The 16,513-nt window shown below is 40.5% G+C and overlaps 1 protein-coding gene and 1 long non-coding RNA gene across 5 annotated transcripts in view; one reads left to right on the top strand and one right to left on the bottom strand.

Annotated features, from left to right (window-relative positions):
- LOC126497394 (uncharacterized) overlaps window positions 1-11,414 on the top strand; it is a 35,430-nt gene extending 24,016 nt beyond the window's left edge. The window contains exons 4-6 of the long non-coding RNA XR_007590598.1: window positions 2,062-2,194; window positions 7,672-7,788; window positions 8,075-11,414. This is a non-coding gene — a long non-coding RNA (uncharacterized lncRNA). The remainder of the gene's footprint in view (window positions 1-2,061; window positions 2,195-7,671; window positions 7,789-8,074) is intronic.
- Cep350 (centrosomal protein 350) overlaps window positions 2,797-16,513 on the bottom strand; it is a 135,220-nt gene continuing 121,503 nt past the window's right edge. For all 4 annotated transcript variants that reach the window (XM_050135390.1, XM_050135395.1, XM_050135392.1 and 1 more), the window contains one exon: window positions 2,797-6,514. In XM_050135390.1, coding sequence (XP_049991347.1) covers window positions 6,350-6,514 — 165 coding nt within the window. In that variant the 3' untranslated portion in view covers window positions 2,797-6,349. The remainder of the gene's footprint in view (window positions 6,515-16,513) is intronic.

The following is a 16,513-nucleotide window of genomic DNA, read 5'->3' as shown; positions in this document are numbered from 1 at the left end:
CACAGCAGACACATCTGCAAATGTAAGGCTACCTTTCTCATGCAGACGCAGAGATTCCACTGTGGCTTCAAAAACACTTTAGTCATATGCTTAGATAGCAAAAAAGACTCCTGTCTGAGCACGACACCACAGCCATGGTCCAAGCAATAGCACAGAGACAGGGTCATCACATGAAATGAATCTTCTGCAGTTTGTCCCAGATAACAGTGGGATGAGATCAAAAGTGTGAGGACCAAATAACTATACAGGCATTGAAAATCCTGCCTAACCAAAGCCATCTGAACATTAAACATCACTCTTGGGACAAAAGTCACTGGACATGTCAAGTTCAGTCAAGCTGTGACTTCCTGCCACCATTTGTCTGGTTGGGATGAAAAGGTTTGGCTCAAGGAGCAGGGGCAGTGGGTCCCTATGGAAGTTGCAGACAAGAGTGTCTCCTGGAAAGCTCATGGAGGGTGTGTGTGGGGACATTTCACCTGTTCTGACAATACCTTGACAGGAACTAGCACAGCCGAAGGGAGGATTTGTCATCCCACTCCCATTGTAAGGGCTCTGTCTCTACACAATGACTTAGAATTTCCCAAGACAAACTGGACTCCCCAAACTAACTAGTCAGGGTGCCGAAGGACAGCACAGTCACCCTCAGTTGTCTGTTGGCAGCGCAGGGAGGCATTTGTGTGTTGACACTGGTGTGCACATAATTTGAGGAGGGAAGAAACAGCTGGAACAGATGTCTGCTCAGAAAGGATGATTATCAGCTATACATCTGGTAGTCCCTCAACATCAATTAAAATGGACTTATTCTTCCAGAAAGTGGTGACACATACCTTTAATCGATGTGAGCCTGGTCTGCAGATCAAGTTCCAGGACAACCAGGACTACACAGAGAAACAGTCTTAAAAAACAAAACACAAAAACCAGTCATATTCCAGACACATGAAATTTCTAGTTGAGTGAATGTTTCTTCTTAATCTGGTTTTCCTGGTGATCCTAAGTTATCTCAAAATCAGAGGGAGGCCCTGTCTCCAAGGGGCACCCAAAGGGGAGGCTAAGCAGGCCCTATTAGACCAAGCTGCCCTCCACATTTGGAGATACTTGTCCTGCTGGATGTGGTGTGTTGTGGTGGCCTTTGAGGGAGGGCTAGACTGTAGTCACATCAGATCCCTACTGTGGGGATCATGTAAGAACACCTGAATGCTTCTCCAGCCTGTGCCGTGGGACTCTCCCACTGTAGCTCTGGTGTCTGGCTCTCAGCACACCCCCAGATCTTTGTCTTTCATCGTCAAATGGGGAGGGACGAAGAGAAAGTCTTTCGTGACAGCCTGAGCAGGGTGCTGGCAGTTGACCTCATCCATGCTGGCTGCATTTGTAGGTCTGCTGGCCATGGGGTGGGCGTGGCTGAGAAATTGCAGGGGCTGTAAGAAAACAAGTGTCACACTCACGCCTGGTGTGTCTTGTTTATTTTGGGTGACTTTGAATCAGGCACTGGCAGGTACTTTATCTGCCTGCTGATCTTGGCCACAGAGCCCAGGCACCTGTGAGAGACGCAATCTCTGGGCCTTGTCCACTGTTTTGAGCCACAAGCACTCGCGCTGATCTCTGGAGTTCCTGTCTGTGAGCTCTCACCATTTTTGGCTCTGCTATGTTGCCATCCTCTCATCTCATGTTTTGATTCAAGATTACAGCAATCCAGTCTCTCCCTGCCCCCAAGCATGTCCTTAGCACCAGTCACATTATCTGGCACACAGTGTGAGTGTGTGGTTATTTTTAATGAGTTCAACAATATCTTAGTCTGTTGCCATTTGGGGTCAGTGGTTTTCTGAAGTCCTTAATGAGGCAAGGGGCTGAAAGCAGAGCAGACTTTGCCATCAGGAGGAAGTGGAATGTAGTGAGGATGGTGGGTAATGAGGGCCACATACTTCCATCATCGGAGTTGATTCTTCTGCATACCCAGCTCCATTCTACACCAAGCTCTTATTTCCAGAAATAAATTACACCTTCCACACCCAGTCATTTTTGTGGCCCACTTAATTATGTGTGGCTTTATGTGTTATTTTTCAGGGTTGAGCAAGACTCAAATCATCTGGGAGAAATGGCATTTACCGTGAATTGAAGGAAGCCCATCAATGTTCAAGACAAACATATAAGCCAGATACGGTGTCATGCTTGAATCCTATCTACAGAGGAAGCTGAAGTAAGAGGGCTGAACATGTTCAAAGTTTGAGGCCAGCTTGGATTACATAGTGAGATCTCATGTCAAAAAACAAAATCCAGTTAAGATTTATCAGGGAACTAACTCTCTCCTGACCCAGCCCTACCATTTTAACACATTCCTCCCTGAGCTCCTTGGCAGTTTGACATGTACTGGTTTTCAGAAAGCTTTTGACAAGGTTTCTCTGTAGCTTGGAGTCTGTCCTGGAACTAGCTCTAGTCTGGCCTGCTTCTGCCTTCCGAGTGCTGGGATTAAAAGCGTGTGCCACCACCGCCTGGCCAGAAAGTATTTTTTTGATGATCTTGTTCACTAGACTTTAAGCTCAGCTCCCCATTGGTCTCACAATGGTAAGAACACAGTGGTGCTTAGTGATGACCCGAGGAACTAACAAGCAGCTAGAGCCAGGTGCTTAGCTTCCTGTGCTGGTCTCCTGGGCAGAGCATCAACAGCTTTTATAAACAGCTCCCCGTACTCTATGAACAAGTATCCTGGAACAAAACAAGAAATCAGAAACAAGTCAATTTCATGAGAACTCCTTTTCTAAATTTGGCTCATGAATGGACAAACTCAGACCTGACATGAAATTAATTTATAAATCAATTTATTTACAGATTTCATCTTAAAGTACATTTTAGTTAACAAATCTATTTACACAGCTATACATGGGAATCCATCCCAGTTATTGTACAGATTACTTACAAACCACACCCTCAGTCTTCTGTGCAGACTGCACGGGTGTGACTATTGGCTGAAATGGCCTGATGACCAGGCTATTTACACACACAGTAAACGGGTTTCTTTTCCATGTCTGCACAGCACAGTACACACAAGGAGGCTGAGCCCCCTAGAGAATGCTTTGCAATGTGTAACCAAGAAGGCTTTGCAAAGTCCAGAAGGAAAAGCTTTTAAACATAGGTTAATTAAAATGATAGTACCTCCTTTACACCAGTTTACATTTTTCTTCACATTTTTATAATACAAAGATTTTATTGAATTGCTGCACAACCAGTTTAAGATGATTTGTAAACATGTAAATTCCTACAATTTGCATTAAACATCATTGTAGTTTCTATCACTTGCTCTTTGAATTATGTTTTATTCACTAGTATTCTTAAGGTAGTAAAAGGAAGATGTAAGTTTGAATTTCTTGCAGAAAAGTTATGAGTCTCTAATGCTGTGCTACAGAAATTCTTTTGCAAGTACACACTTTATTCAAGTATTGCAAAAAGCTAAGGCCACTTTTTTTCAAGACAAGAAAGTGAACAAAATTGTTTTTATCAATAGGCCACAACACTCTTATGAGCAATGCAATCTCTTTTGAAAGGTAATTTCTCAGAGACCTGTAGTCACAGAAGGAATTCCCCTTCCTTATTAACTACTTTTTGAGCTCTTCCCACTTTTCCCTAGAGAAAAATTCCTGTTTAGACCTGAAGAGGGGATTGATACCCTGTACTTGTTTAACCCAGAGGTAACTGCCCTGGGTAGCACAAATTGTTTTGGACTCAGAAGTAAATCTGAAGCCTGCATGGTGGTTTACTACTAGGTTCTGACAGTGCTATTTTAAACAGTGTTACTGCTGATGCAAAGATCTTCGAGAGGAGTTAGGCAGAGAGAAGAAGGGACAGGTGTGGGAGAGGGAGCGAAGATTAGAAGAGGGAAGAGTAGGTTCTTGGTTAGGAGGCAGGGCTTCATTAAAAAGATCCCAGTATGGAGTGGCTGGGTATCCACATTTATCATTCCTGATCCTATCAACAAACCATCTCAGTTAGATCCAAATAGTTAAAACAGTAAGAAACCCTAGATTCTTTTGATTTTTGCTATCAAACTATAGATATGATTGCTAGCAAAGGATGAGACTGGCCTATTCCTATCTTTTCTGGAACGCGGGATTCTGGGATAGTGAAGACAGCTGGAGGAGGTTAGGATGGTCACTGCCACGGTCCAGCAGTGTCCAGATTGCTGAGTCCATGGACTTATTTCAGTATGTTTTTCCTTTTCTGGCATTTTAATGTAAAGAGTAAAGATACACCTTATTAAAAATTAACTTTAGGTCCAAATAATGAAGAGTGGAAAACAACCTATATTCCTATTATAATTTGATCTTCATTTGTAAAAAAAGTATAGCAGCTGTAAAGTTCAGTATCATAAAGACAATGTGATCCTACAAACAGTTAAGGGATGTACACAAGATGTTTCCTGTCTTCCAAAGAACATAAACTGAAGAGAAATCTCTTTGCTTTCCTTGGCCACATGAAAACACTATTTCCACACTACTGGTAAATAGCCCCAAGAAACCTTTGCTTCTCTTAGTCAAGTTGCTCGTTATGGCTAAAGACGACAGCTCAACAGCAAATGCACAGAGGAGATGCTGATGAGACACCCACCTGAGCATTCAGGAGACCCAGCTGTAACATTTCAGTGCTTTCCTGTTGTCAAGAGCTAGCACACCAGTCACTGTGCAAAATGCAAATATCCCAATGATGATTTCAGCAAATCTCATGTAATGACAGAATGAAACTGAAGAGAAATGACGTGTGCATAGTGAAATATCTGAGATGCAAAGGCAAGTCTGGAAGAGAGATGCAGAAAACAACAAACGTGCACACTTAAGGGTTACGCTGTCTTTGGGTTTTCTAATGTCTTTTGAAGAAGCCGTAAAGTCCAGGGTATCTGTAAGTGTGAACCTGGTGGATGTCTGACCATGCTGCTCTAGTCCGAACTGTAAGGTTAAGGCATTTCCATTCACGCCTAAGATCATCCACATTCTCCGGGATTACTTGAAGGACAGGACTGATGGAGAAACCAGTCTGGAAGGCAAGTGCTCAGGGCCCGGTGAGCACCGAGTGCTCGGATGCAGCAGCTGGAGTCTGGAGACTTTTCTCAGGTACAACTGTGAGATGCAAGGGAGGCAGGAGTAAACTTTCAGGTCCCCCTCCTGCTCCTGCTGTCACAGGCGATGCTGTAAATGCCTGTCATCGTTCTGATGAACTCAACTGATTCCTCAGTGTGTGTACACATTTATTATAACTGCAGCTTTCTTTCCTGTGCGAAGACTAAACTCTAGAAACTTCGAGACAGAGGTTTGCTATTATGAGAATTTCACTTCTCAATAGGGACACACATCTTCAACTTAATAATTTATCTTAAAATAAATTAAAAAATGTTCTACAGAGCAAAACAAGCACGCAGACTATAGACAATATCTTCTTGTCTTTGGTGCACACACTCATTTCCTAAATCATTCAAGTAACAGCATCTGACTTCTGGGGAGAGGTGGGAATTCAAAGTTTGAAGGCCAAAATGAACTCTCCCCACTTTCGCCAGGCCTGCACGCCTGAGATGGTCCTGAGGATCCACGATTCTGAGAGCAGCTGGTAGAGGTTAGGGCAAGTGAGGAAAGAGTAGGGAGGGGCAGGCAGAGGAACCAGCCCATGGCAGTCCTGGAGCCTCGTCTTCAGTGGGGCATTTGTTTTTCGCCCAGACAGGAAAATTAAACACAATGCAATGGGTTAGAGTTGTTTAGGTGGTGCCCAGACAGCAAAGCACCGCTTATTTCTGATGTCCACGTGGTGCTGCTCAGCCTCAGGATGGAAGGAACGTGTCTTCAGGAAATAATAAACTCCAGAATGTGAATAGGCAGAGAATCTTGAATTTGCCTATTTTAGAAGTGGTTATGGGTTTAATACTGTTCACAGACTACAATGTCCATTTATGACTTTCTTTATACAGACCAGTATTATATTTTGAAAGTTAAAAGATTAACTTATTTACCTCTCTTTCCTGATAAGACTCAAGGAAGTGATGGCCTTGTCTAACCTCAGAGGTAAGTCTGGTGTTCTCGGCCCTCATCTGAGCCCTAGTAGGGTGCTAAGGAGGTGAATGATGACACCAAATCTCAACATCAGGAGTGTAACCCTGCCCACAGGAAAGAATCACGCACTCCTGTGGGCAGTCTGTAAAGGCAAAGGCTGTAATACCAGATATACCACATTGTCCCATGAACTCCAAACCAGCAGTCCACAACAACAGGTGCGAGGTCCAGAAGCATTCTTGCTATGGTGGAGACGGGTGTATATCGGGAGGCAGAAAGGCCCAGGACTCGTGTTAGCACTCAGTGTTCGATTTATTTGCAAGATGTCACACAAGTAGCATTCTCCCCTGTTTTTCACTGATCTGATTGAGAACATCAATAGTATCTTTGATCAAGGTCTCAAAGATCCCATCAGCCAGCTGCATCTTCACACACAACTCATCCTCATCATAGTTAACCCACTGTGCCTCCTCCTCGTGGAGCTCCTGGACCTAGACATTAGAAGGCAGTAAGTTAGCAAATCTGTCCCACAAGAGCTTGGAAACATCTCCCATGTTATAGTCCCATCCACAATAATATGTCCCAAAGAAATAATGTCAATACACCTTTAAGACTGACATCTAAACTAAAGATAGCTGTGAAACTACATTTCAACAGGACAGTCCAGCACTTTGGAGACACTAAGAATTACATGTCCACTGTCGGTGTTAACATAAGGGAATGCATAGAGGAGCTTACGGGAAAGAAAACCAACAAGTTTAGATGCACTGCGATGAAAAACCGCTCATCCAACAAATGCTGGCTATGGTTCTAGAGTATTCTAAAAACATGAACGCCAGCCATGGTGGTGCATAGCTGTGAGCCTAACTCTTGGGAGGCTGAGGCAGAAGAAGACAAGTTCAAGGTCAGCAAAGACTATATAGGCTGCCTCTCAAAATAATTTTTAATATTTTTACAAATGCAACACTGCTTAAGCTTATTTTTTAAATTGTTATGACTTGCTTTTTTTGTATTTTAGAATTTTTGGGATTCCTAGGTAAATGAAAACTAATCAAATCAGAAGTAACTCTTCAAGGTTTACTGCTTGCTTATAATTTTAAATAACTATACTCCAAAGACACTGGCCTCCTTACAATTATAGTGGAATGGAAGCCAGGTAGAAAAGCCCTGACCTAGTTCCAAATTCATCAAATTAGCTACAGTTACAGGGTCATTCTAGTCTAACAACAAAAAAAGCCAAGTAAAGGTTTCAGCTGTCCTGGTTTTGGTGTCATCTGGGAGAAGCAGAGTAGGTGGGGGAACTACTTAGTACTTGAGCTCCTTTATGAAGCAGTAACATGGCAGAGACCCCAGCGTGGAGGTGGACAGAAGGGAGAGCAACACATTCCATGTTTACACACTTACGGTTGGGCTTGACACATCAAAAGGAAGCAGCCTTCTCTTTTCCTTTGAAGGAAGGCTTGCAGGCCTTACAAATATCCAACCCTCTGTTCCCTAATTTATACTCTGTGGAATAGATGGCTATTGAAGAAGGGTCTACAACCAAGTAAATCTAAGGGAACTCATTCTCAATGTATACAATGAATGTAGTATATTAAAGAGAAGTATGCCCTTAAATTAGTTTAATTCAGTTTCTTCTCTCTACTAGGCCACAGAATCCCGCCAACACAGAAGATATGGATTCAACCTAGCAAGGAACTGGTATGAAGGCCAGCCTACCACTGTATGGTGCTGGAGAACAACCATGCTCTGGGAAAGCTAACAAGTAGGTCTGCCTAAGAGACTTCACACTCTCAGTTTAAACTGCAGTTTTCCTTTTTGTAAAGAAGATTTCATCTTTAATATTAAATCTTTTAATCAAATATCTCTTTGCCAAAACCAGAATTTTAGAAAATGCTATCCTATAAAAATCTTTTTTATACTTGCAACAGAAATAGTTCATGATGGTATTATCTCTTCAGTGTAGTGTGGGTGCACCCCCCCACCCCAAGCAAATGCACCGTTTTAGCAGACCAGCTACCAACACTTAACTATTGCTTTCTTCCTCAAAGGGCAGCGGCCAAGTGGAGCTCAGTGGGCACAGCACAGCCAGCAGGCCATGAAGACCCAAGTCCAGTCCCCAGGACTACAAACCAGGAACCACTTCTGTCCCTTCCTTTTTGTCTGACTCTCAGATCAAAGCCCACCTTGGTACCACAATGACAATAGATCCATCTCTATTATTTCCTTCTAGCTTTCAGAGTCTGTTATATCCTATTTCACATATATCCCTGCAGATGTGTGTGTGCCTTTGTGTAAAGTATATAAACAAATTCATTAAATTAGGAATAAAAGTCTAACAGTAACCCCCCCCCAAACACAAACTGGGCAGCTGTAGACTAGAACAGTCTCTTAAAAGTGGTATCACATGTGTGTAAACACACATAACACAACAATGGTATAAGACTTCTGAATATGCAATGATCAAATATCAAATACGTAATAGTTTAGACATGTTTCTGTTAATAGTCACATGTTATATCACTGCAGCCTTGGTTCAAAACACACATGTACACTGTGTGACATCATGCCTGCTACACCATCAAAAGGTGTCCCAAACAGCTGTTTAGATTGATACCACTCACTGTATGAGCTAATGTTTTCTGATCTTACAGAAACCGTGATTAATTATAGAAAACAATTTCAGCGTTTCCCTACAGTTAACTCCTCAGCATGTTATTAAACTAGTTAGTTACCCTTTGGACTGTACTGTAATTTGTTGACTTGAGTTTCATATAAAAAAAATTAAATGAATTTCGGCTTGGAATTACAACAGAATTTTCAATGATTTTTGATATAATTCAAAATATACTTGTCACTTTGCACTATATAAAATGTTTTCAGCATTGATGACTATGAAATCAAACCAACTCTGAAAAATGTTGGAGATGCTCTGTCCTGCAGTATTAATATATTCAGCCAAGATTTGATTCTTTATGTGAAAACAAGTGAGCACATCTGTCTCATTTGCATGCAGATGTGCTTTAATCTCAATCAATGTTCAATTTATATCTGTGTATCAAAGCAATGCCTTAAGATCTTTGATTTATTATCAGTAAATGTTTGATTGCTATACTAATTTATATGCCTGAGGCTGCATGAAAATTTCTCAGACAAAAAAGGGCGACAAAGGAACAAAGTTTAACCTGTGCTGGTGCAATGTGAAGAGATGGTGGCCAGGGTTGTCTCCTACAACTGGCCTGTTCCCAGCAGAGGCAGCTAAGCTGCACTGTGACTAAACGACCTGAGAATCACAAGTTGCCTGTCCTGGGTGGAGGGGTATTTTAAATTCTAATGCCGTTAAGCTTTTATTTAAAGCTTTTAAAGGAGGGAGTACTGGAAAGATGGCTCAATGTGATATTAATACCTATGTAAAGCAGGATAACAGTGCTAGCAGAGGTAAAGACAGCCAGGCCAGTCACTCAGTGAGCTCCAGGTCCTATTTGATGAGACTCTTTAAAAAAGTAAGATGGGTAGCAACAGGGGAAGAAGCTGATGTCAGTGTCTGGCTCTACACATCTGGAAGAGAGCATCTGGATACACGTGCCCCACCCAGACACAGCTGGAGGTCTGGACCTGGGGATTCACTAAGCTCCTGTAACACAATGACCAATGAACCAGGATACACAACAAGGAAAGGATATCTCTTCAATAAATGATGCTAAGAAAACTAGATATGTGTATTTATAGAGGATAAAATTGGATCCTTCTACTGTATACAAGGATGGATTAAAGGCAAACATAAGATCTGAAACTATTACACTAGAAAGAAATGGGAAAACATGACAGTGGAGTAGAAATTTTTTTTTCTTTTTTCTTTTATAGGATACAAAGCAAAAAACAAGTGGGATCAAATCAAACTAAAGAGTTACACAACAAAGTGAGCACAGCACACAGACGGGAGAAAATATTTACACAGACGCAGTCTGGTAAGGGATTAAAATCCCAAATATTTAAGCTCAAACAATTCACAGCAAGAAAACAAATAACCCAACTTTAAAAGTGGGCAAAGGCCAGGTATGCTGGGCTAAGGAAGTAGGATCATAATGTCAGCTTTGGCTAAACAAAGAGGGCAAAGGGTCAGAACAGATATTTCAAAGTGATGCAAATGAATAACAAGTGCATGAGAAAATGTACCAGTAGACAGTAAAAACTCAATCCAGAGATACCTAAATTCATGCTGATTGGAGCACAAAAATCATTGTTGGTGGGAATGTAAATTGCTGTAGCCACCTAAACACTATGAAGTACCTCAAAAGAATGAAACCATAATATCCTTATGCATCCAAAGAAACAGACGTTGTCATGGGATTTCTGCATCATGCATTCCATGATCACAATAGCCAAAATATGAAACCAACAGAAGGGTTGATCATGGGTGAACAGACAAAGAAAATGTGACAGGATGAGAAAACATCACAGCCCATTTGTCATAGAGCAAACGAACCTAGAATAAGGAAAGACAAATATATATACTTATGTGTGATCATATTTCTGCAGCACAGGAGGAGAAAGTAGAATGTTGGTCAAAGGGTACATGTCAGACAGGAGAAGTACATTTTGAGATCTACTGTACAGTAGCATATCTGGAGTAAAAAAAATATTTTATGTTCCAAAATAGTGAGGTAAAATTTAAATGTCTCACCATAAAAAAATAGCTATTCCATGCCAAAGATATAAATTATCTCGATTTATTCATCCCCCACTGTGTGGATTTCATATTCCATATACTCTGGGATACTGTAATCTTCTCCCCCTAGAACATCACATTTCCTCTACTGAATCATGCCTGTTAGCACTCAAGGAATGAATTCTCTCAAATTAACACAACTGTTCTCATCATTACTTCCGCCTTGATTTTTCTATTTGCAACATAATTTTTTCTGCATGTTTGCTTTGGCTTTCCAAATCTGTCTCTCATGAAACTCACACCAACTTTATCCATTTATGCTTCCAAAGCTACATTGAGGTCAAGAATTAGTTCCTATTAAAGTCAGCGGTCATCTTTGAGTTCCTAGTTTACTTGGCCATTAGAAATCTTTGTGAACCATAGATCCCACCCTCTCCCGGAAGCACTCCCCCAGGGAGAGCCCTTCTACCCAGCTGATTGCTCCTCCTCACCTACACAACTCTGGGATCTGCTCATGGACTCCTGTCTACTCACCCACATGGTAGTACACGACTGTCTATAAATCCAGTTTCAGGGGTTCTGACACCCTCACACAGACATAACAATGAACAGAAAAAATAAAAATAAGTCATTAAAAGGGAAAAGTTTGTTTAAAAAAACAATAGAATTCTTGGACTCTATCAAAAACAATTTATTCTAAAAAAAAGACTACGGGGGGGGGGGGGGGGGTGAGATGACTGTGGGGGGGGGGTTGGAGTGTGTGGTTAGAGGTGCAGGCCTAACAGCCTCAGTTTCCTCTCCAGAACCCTTAGGATCAAAGGATGAACTGACTCTTGAGCTGTCCTCTCCTTACACACATTCCCCTCCCCCCAAGTAAGTAGAAAAAGACTAACTGGATGTGATGGTGTCGTAGTCACTGTTCTATTGCTGTGAAGAGACACCATGGCCAAGGAAAAGCATTTAACTGGGGCTGGCTTCTAGTCTCAACGGTCAGTCCATTATCACCGTGGAAGGGAGCACATCCTCACCTGCCTGGCTTGGCCACCCAAAACCTCAAAGTCCAGTTACACAGCGCCTCCCAATCCCTCCCAAACAGTCCATCAACTGGGGACCAACCATGCAAATATGTGATCTTATGGGGGCTATTCACATCCAAACAACATGACAGTGCACACCTATAATCCCAACACTGGGAAGGTAAGGCTGGAGGAATGGGGTAGTAAGAATAAGCTCAGCCTGGGAGACAACCTCTCTAACACACACTAAAACTAGCTGTCAAGAATGCCAGATCCAAAACATGACCAGGCACAGTGGTTCAAAACTAGAATCCCAGAACTCAAGAGGCGGAGGCAGGAGGAATGATAAGAGATCAATGCCGGCCTGGGTTACATCATAATAAGATCTAGCCTCAACACACACACACACACACACACACACACACACACACACACACACACACGGATAGGGTAACTCAGCTCACGCCCAAGGCCAGGGATCAGCAGCAGCAGCAGCAACAAAAAGCAAGAATTGAAACAAACAGTTAAAGTAAAGACCAAGAGTCTGAAAACCCAAAATTAATGGAACCCTAAAGTTTGAACTTTAGGATTAGGGCAACTGAACTCAGATGGAATGAGAGATATAGAAACAAAGGTCTTATGCTACTGTCGTTCTTTTCCAGACCTTTGAAATATTTTTCTAATTAAACATGTTAAAGATTTAGAAAAACTGATAAGAAGGGGCTTTAATAAAAGAATGAACTTACATACAGCCAAATAAATTCTTAATGAAGCTTTTCAAAAACTGGTAAGCGATACACATTTATAGCTGGTACCCACACACTCTATAAACGACACACACTAACAGCTCCTCATTTTTACTAATTTGTCCTAAGGACATTACCAGAAAAATTTGCAAAAAAAATACCATAAAATGTTCATTACAGCAGAGGAATGGTTAAATAAATTACAATGTATCTAGGAGTGATTACTATACTTCCATACAAAAATAAAATGGTCAGAAGTAATAGAAATTAGCTTTTGGCAAAGGCAGCCAAAATGACAAACACAAAGGGAAAGAGGAAAGGCACCTGCTTTTAGGCTTTTTAGGAAACAAAGAGTTGTTCCTTTGGGCATAGTCATGCAAGTTAACAAAAAGGGTGCTATAGATATCAAGGGGGAATTCAAAAAGGAATGCCTCAGGCAGAACTAGAAGATTCAACACACCACCCAGCATGTTGTTGGCGATGTTGTAAACAAGCAAATTAAGGACAAGATTTCTGCCAAGAGAATTAATGTACACACTGCGCACATTGAGTACTTACTGTAAGAGCTGAGATGGCTTATGAAATGGGTGAGGGAAGCCAAGAGGGCATCTGAGCACTCAGCCACCAGCCTTCCTCACCTGAGAAGCACACTTTGTGAAAACTAATGGGAGGGAGCTGTGCTCAATGCACAGAAAAGGTCTAAACTGTTAAATAAAGACATCTGTGGCAGAGAAAATGCTTACATTTTATTAAATAAAACAATCATTCCAAAAAGGAACTATAGTCTCCATTTAGGAAATTCTCTTTACAAAAATTTAAAATCTACATATATTGAAATACTGAGTTATTTAGGTGGCAGTATTTTTGATTAGTTAGACCTTTCTAAATTTTCTAAAATAAGCATGAGTATAATAAATTTTTAAGCTTTCAAAAATTCTTATTTCTTCTATACTAAAATAATGATTTGTGGTTTATATCTCCTTATAAAATGTAAAACCATTAGTTTTTGCAAATCCTAGATTGTCTAATAGAGAAACTAGTTTACTTAGATTTTTATTAAGTTCTAGTTAGTTCAAGAAATTAATATTATCATTTCATTATACATTAAGAAGAACAAACTCATATAAAAAGCTACACACATGTAAAAATATGACCAGCAGAGAGGACATTCATATAGTACATTTTTCTTATTTTATTTATTTCTTATTTCTATCTTAAATCCTTTTTTTCTGACAGATGTGTGGTGCACATCTTTAATCCCTGTATGCAGGAGGCAGAGGCAGGTGGATCCCTTTGAGTTCAAGACCAGCCTGTTTTACAGAGTTTCAGGCCAGCCAGAGTTACATAGTGAGACCCTGCCTCAAAAATATAATATAAAGAGTAAGTAAAGAATTCTGTTTTCTCTGAGAGAAGGTCTTATTAGAGGGCTCAAGTTAGTCTTGAACTCCCAATCTTCCTCTTTCAGCCCCCTGAGTGCTGGGATTACAGGCATGCACCATCATGTCTGAAAGTCTCTTCAATTCTTAGAATGCAGATGTACACCATCCATACTCAAGCTAAAATAATCTTCATTTCAAGTGAAACATCTTATTTCATATTTGAGAATTTTCTGCTAACAGATGGAGAGATTCCTCTGCTTAAACGATTAGGTGTGGCACCTAGTGTGAGCCTCTGCTGTCGGGATACGCCTCATAAAACACTTCAGATTAGTCTGTTTATTATAATTTATTTACTACTGATTATCAGTTTGGGCCTGAAGATGGCTCCAAATCACAATGTCTTCATAATCTTTGATGCTGAAGTCTGTATATGCCTGTTTCCTGAGTTCTTTCACAATACTTAAAACACGTATCTAAGATTGATGTGGGATTCCCCTATGTATGCTGTGAATACCATTGGTGAATAAAGAAACTGCCTTGGCCTGTTGATAGGGCAGAATTTAGGTAGGTGGGGAAAACTAAACTGAATGCTGGGAGAAAGAAGGGTGGCGTCAAGGAAAAGCCAAGGAGCTGCTGCCAAAGACAGACATGCTGAAACCTTGCCAGTAGGCCATGAGCCTTGTGGTAAAATATAAAATAATGGAGATGGGTTAATTCTTGATGTAAGAGCTGGCTAGCAATAGGCTTAAGTGCAGCGGTCCGATTAATAATCACCAAAGGTAATAAGTATTTGAACAAGTTTAATAACAAAACCAGACTCACGAAACCAAGGTTCCAGCGGAGTAGCCGGCGGAGACAGGAGAGGAAGGGAAGGGGCGCACAGCCTCTGCCCGCCCAATATATCAGTAAACATACGCCCGAGGGCAGCCCGCCCCCAAGGGGAGGGCTTATCCCTACACTTAAGGAATTGGCCAAGCAGTGATTTAATTAATACAGTTACTGTGTGATTATTTCGGGGCTAAGCAGCCAAGAACTAATTAGCGGCCTTCCTCCAATATAAGACATCTTGCTTAACACACTAGAGAAACTATCTTTCACTATTATACTATCTAGCTGTCTCTTCCTCCATGCTCATTACAACTGATCCTCCATGATTTCTTAAAATTATAAATCTAATTAATCATAAAGTTTTCCCTCCTTAAAGTCCTTGCTTCAAAAACAAAATCCAAATCTTTACTACTGCTTTAAAAATATTGCAAGCCAAACATTGCCTTTCCAGCTGATCTCAGAGCAGCTCCTCCCCAGTCTCTAATCCCCTGACATTCCAGGTCCCTACATCATTCTTCTCTCTCCCATATCTCAGTCCTCTAAGATCCCAACCTAATGTCACCTCCTTAGAAGCCGCTTCGTTATATGGGCTTCTGCTCACTGACCTGCACCACATTTCCTATTCTGTTTTAATTGCCCAATCATGCTCTATGTCCTGCCAGGAAAGCAGGAACCGATGAAGCACAGGCTTATCATTTCACAGTCAGTCCTTAATGCAATCCTTGACTGAATGTCTTTAAATTTTTTTCCTTAATTTCTAAGAAGTGAAGGGATTGAAATTTTGATTATAAGAAATTCTAAATGTTGTAGAAATATAGACATATCTACCTCCTTGAGGGTAAGGCTCTAGGAAGGATTGGCTGGCTAAACCTTTGATTTTTATCACTAGGTAGTTGCTTACCTTTCAAACTAAACTTCTTCACTTGCAAAACAGTATACAATTAGTTCTTTTTCCCCCATATAATGGTTGTAAAGACCAAATAAGGCAGTGGTTCTCAGCCTTCTTAATGCTACAACCTTTAAATACAGCTCATTTGTGTGACTGTTATGTATTGTAATGTAAATATTTGATAGGTATATGACAACAAAGCAGTCAAGACCCACAGGTTGAGAACCATTAAAATAAGGTATGAGAAAGAATAATAAAAATTAAACAAATATCTTCTCACATACTTATTACTGAGTAAATGAGACAATGAATATATAATGATAAATTATACCATTATACTTTTTTCATTATTAAAATGTTAATATAGGAAATATAGAAAAGTTTAGAATAAAATGAAATTCAATTTAGAGGTAAATCTGAGCTAATATGAGTTTTCTAATATTTGCTTCTACTTCACATTCAATTTTTAGGGACAAACATACAGATTTTTTTTCTTTTTTGGATAAATATTTCCTTTTTTTTTTTTTTTCTTTTTGCTGAGGATCAAACTCAGCCTCATGCATACAAGGAGAGAATTCTACCAGCTGAGCTATATCCCCAGACCTGGTCAACATTTTGCTAATGTTAAAGAAATGTATGATAAAACTAAATAAATGTTCTGGACAATGGCGATAATACTGACAGAACAGAAACAGCTAATATTCATTGAGTTACTTAGGGGGAAATGTTCTGAGTGTTTTATATATTTAGTCATGTGCTACATAAAGACACTTTGATCAGTGACAGGCTACATAGAGAACTGACAATGGAAATTCCTCTCTCCTAGTGACATGGTACCCATCACAAAGTCCTAGTCATTCCCTTACTCATGTGTTTGGAGTAATGATAAAATGGCCTGATGCTAGCATATAAGCAGATAGTAACATAGGCCATGCCTGTAATGTCAGCACCTGAAGGCTGAAA

The sequence above is a fragment of the Alexandromys fortis genome, unplaced genomic scaffold (genome assembly GCF_014885135.2).
Source record: "Alexandromys fortis isolate MF-2015 unplaced genomic scaffold, M_Fortis_MF-2015_v1.1 scaffold_21, whole genome shotgun sequence".
In the NCBI taxonomy this organism is placed as follows: Eukaryota; Metazoa; Chordata; class Mammalia; order Rodentia; family Cricetidae; genus Alexandromys; species Alexandromys fortis.
This window is presented reverse-complemented; position numbering and strand designations above follow the sequence as displayed.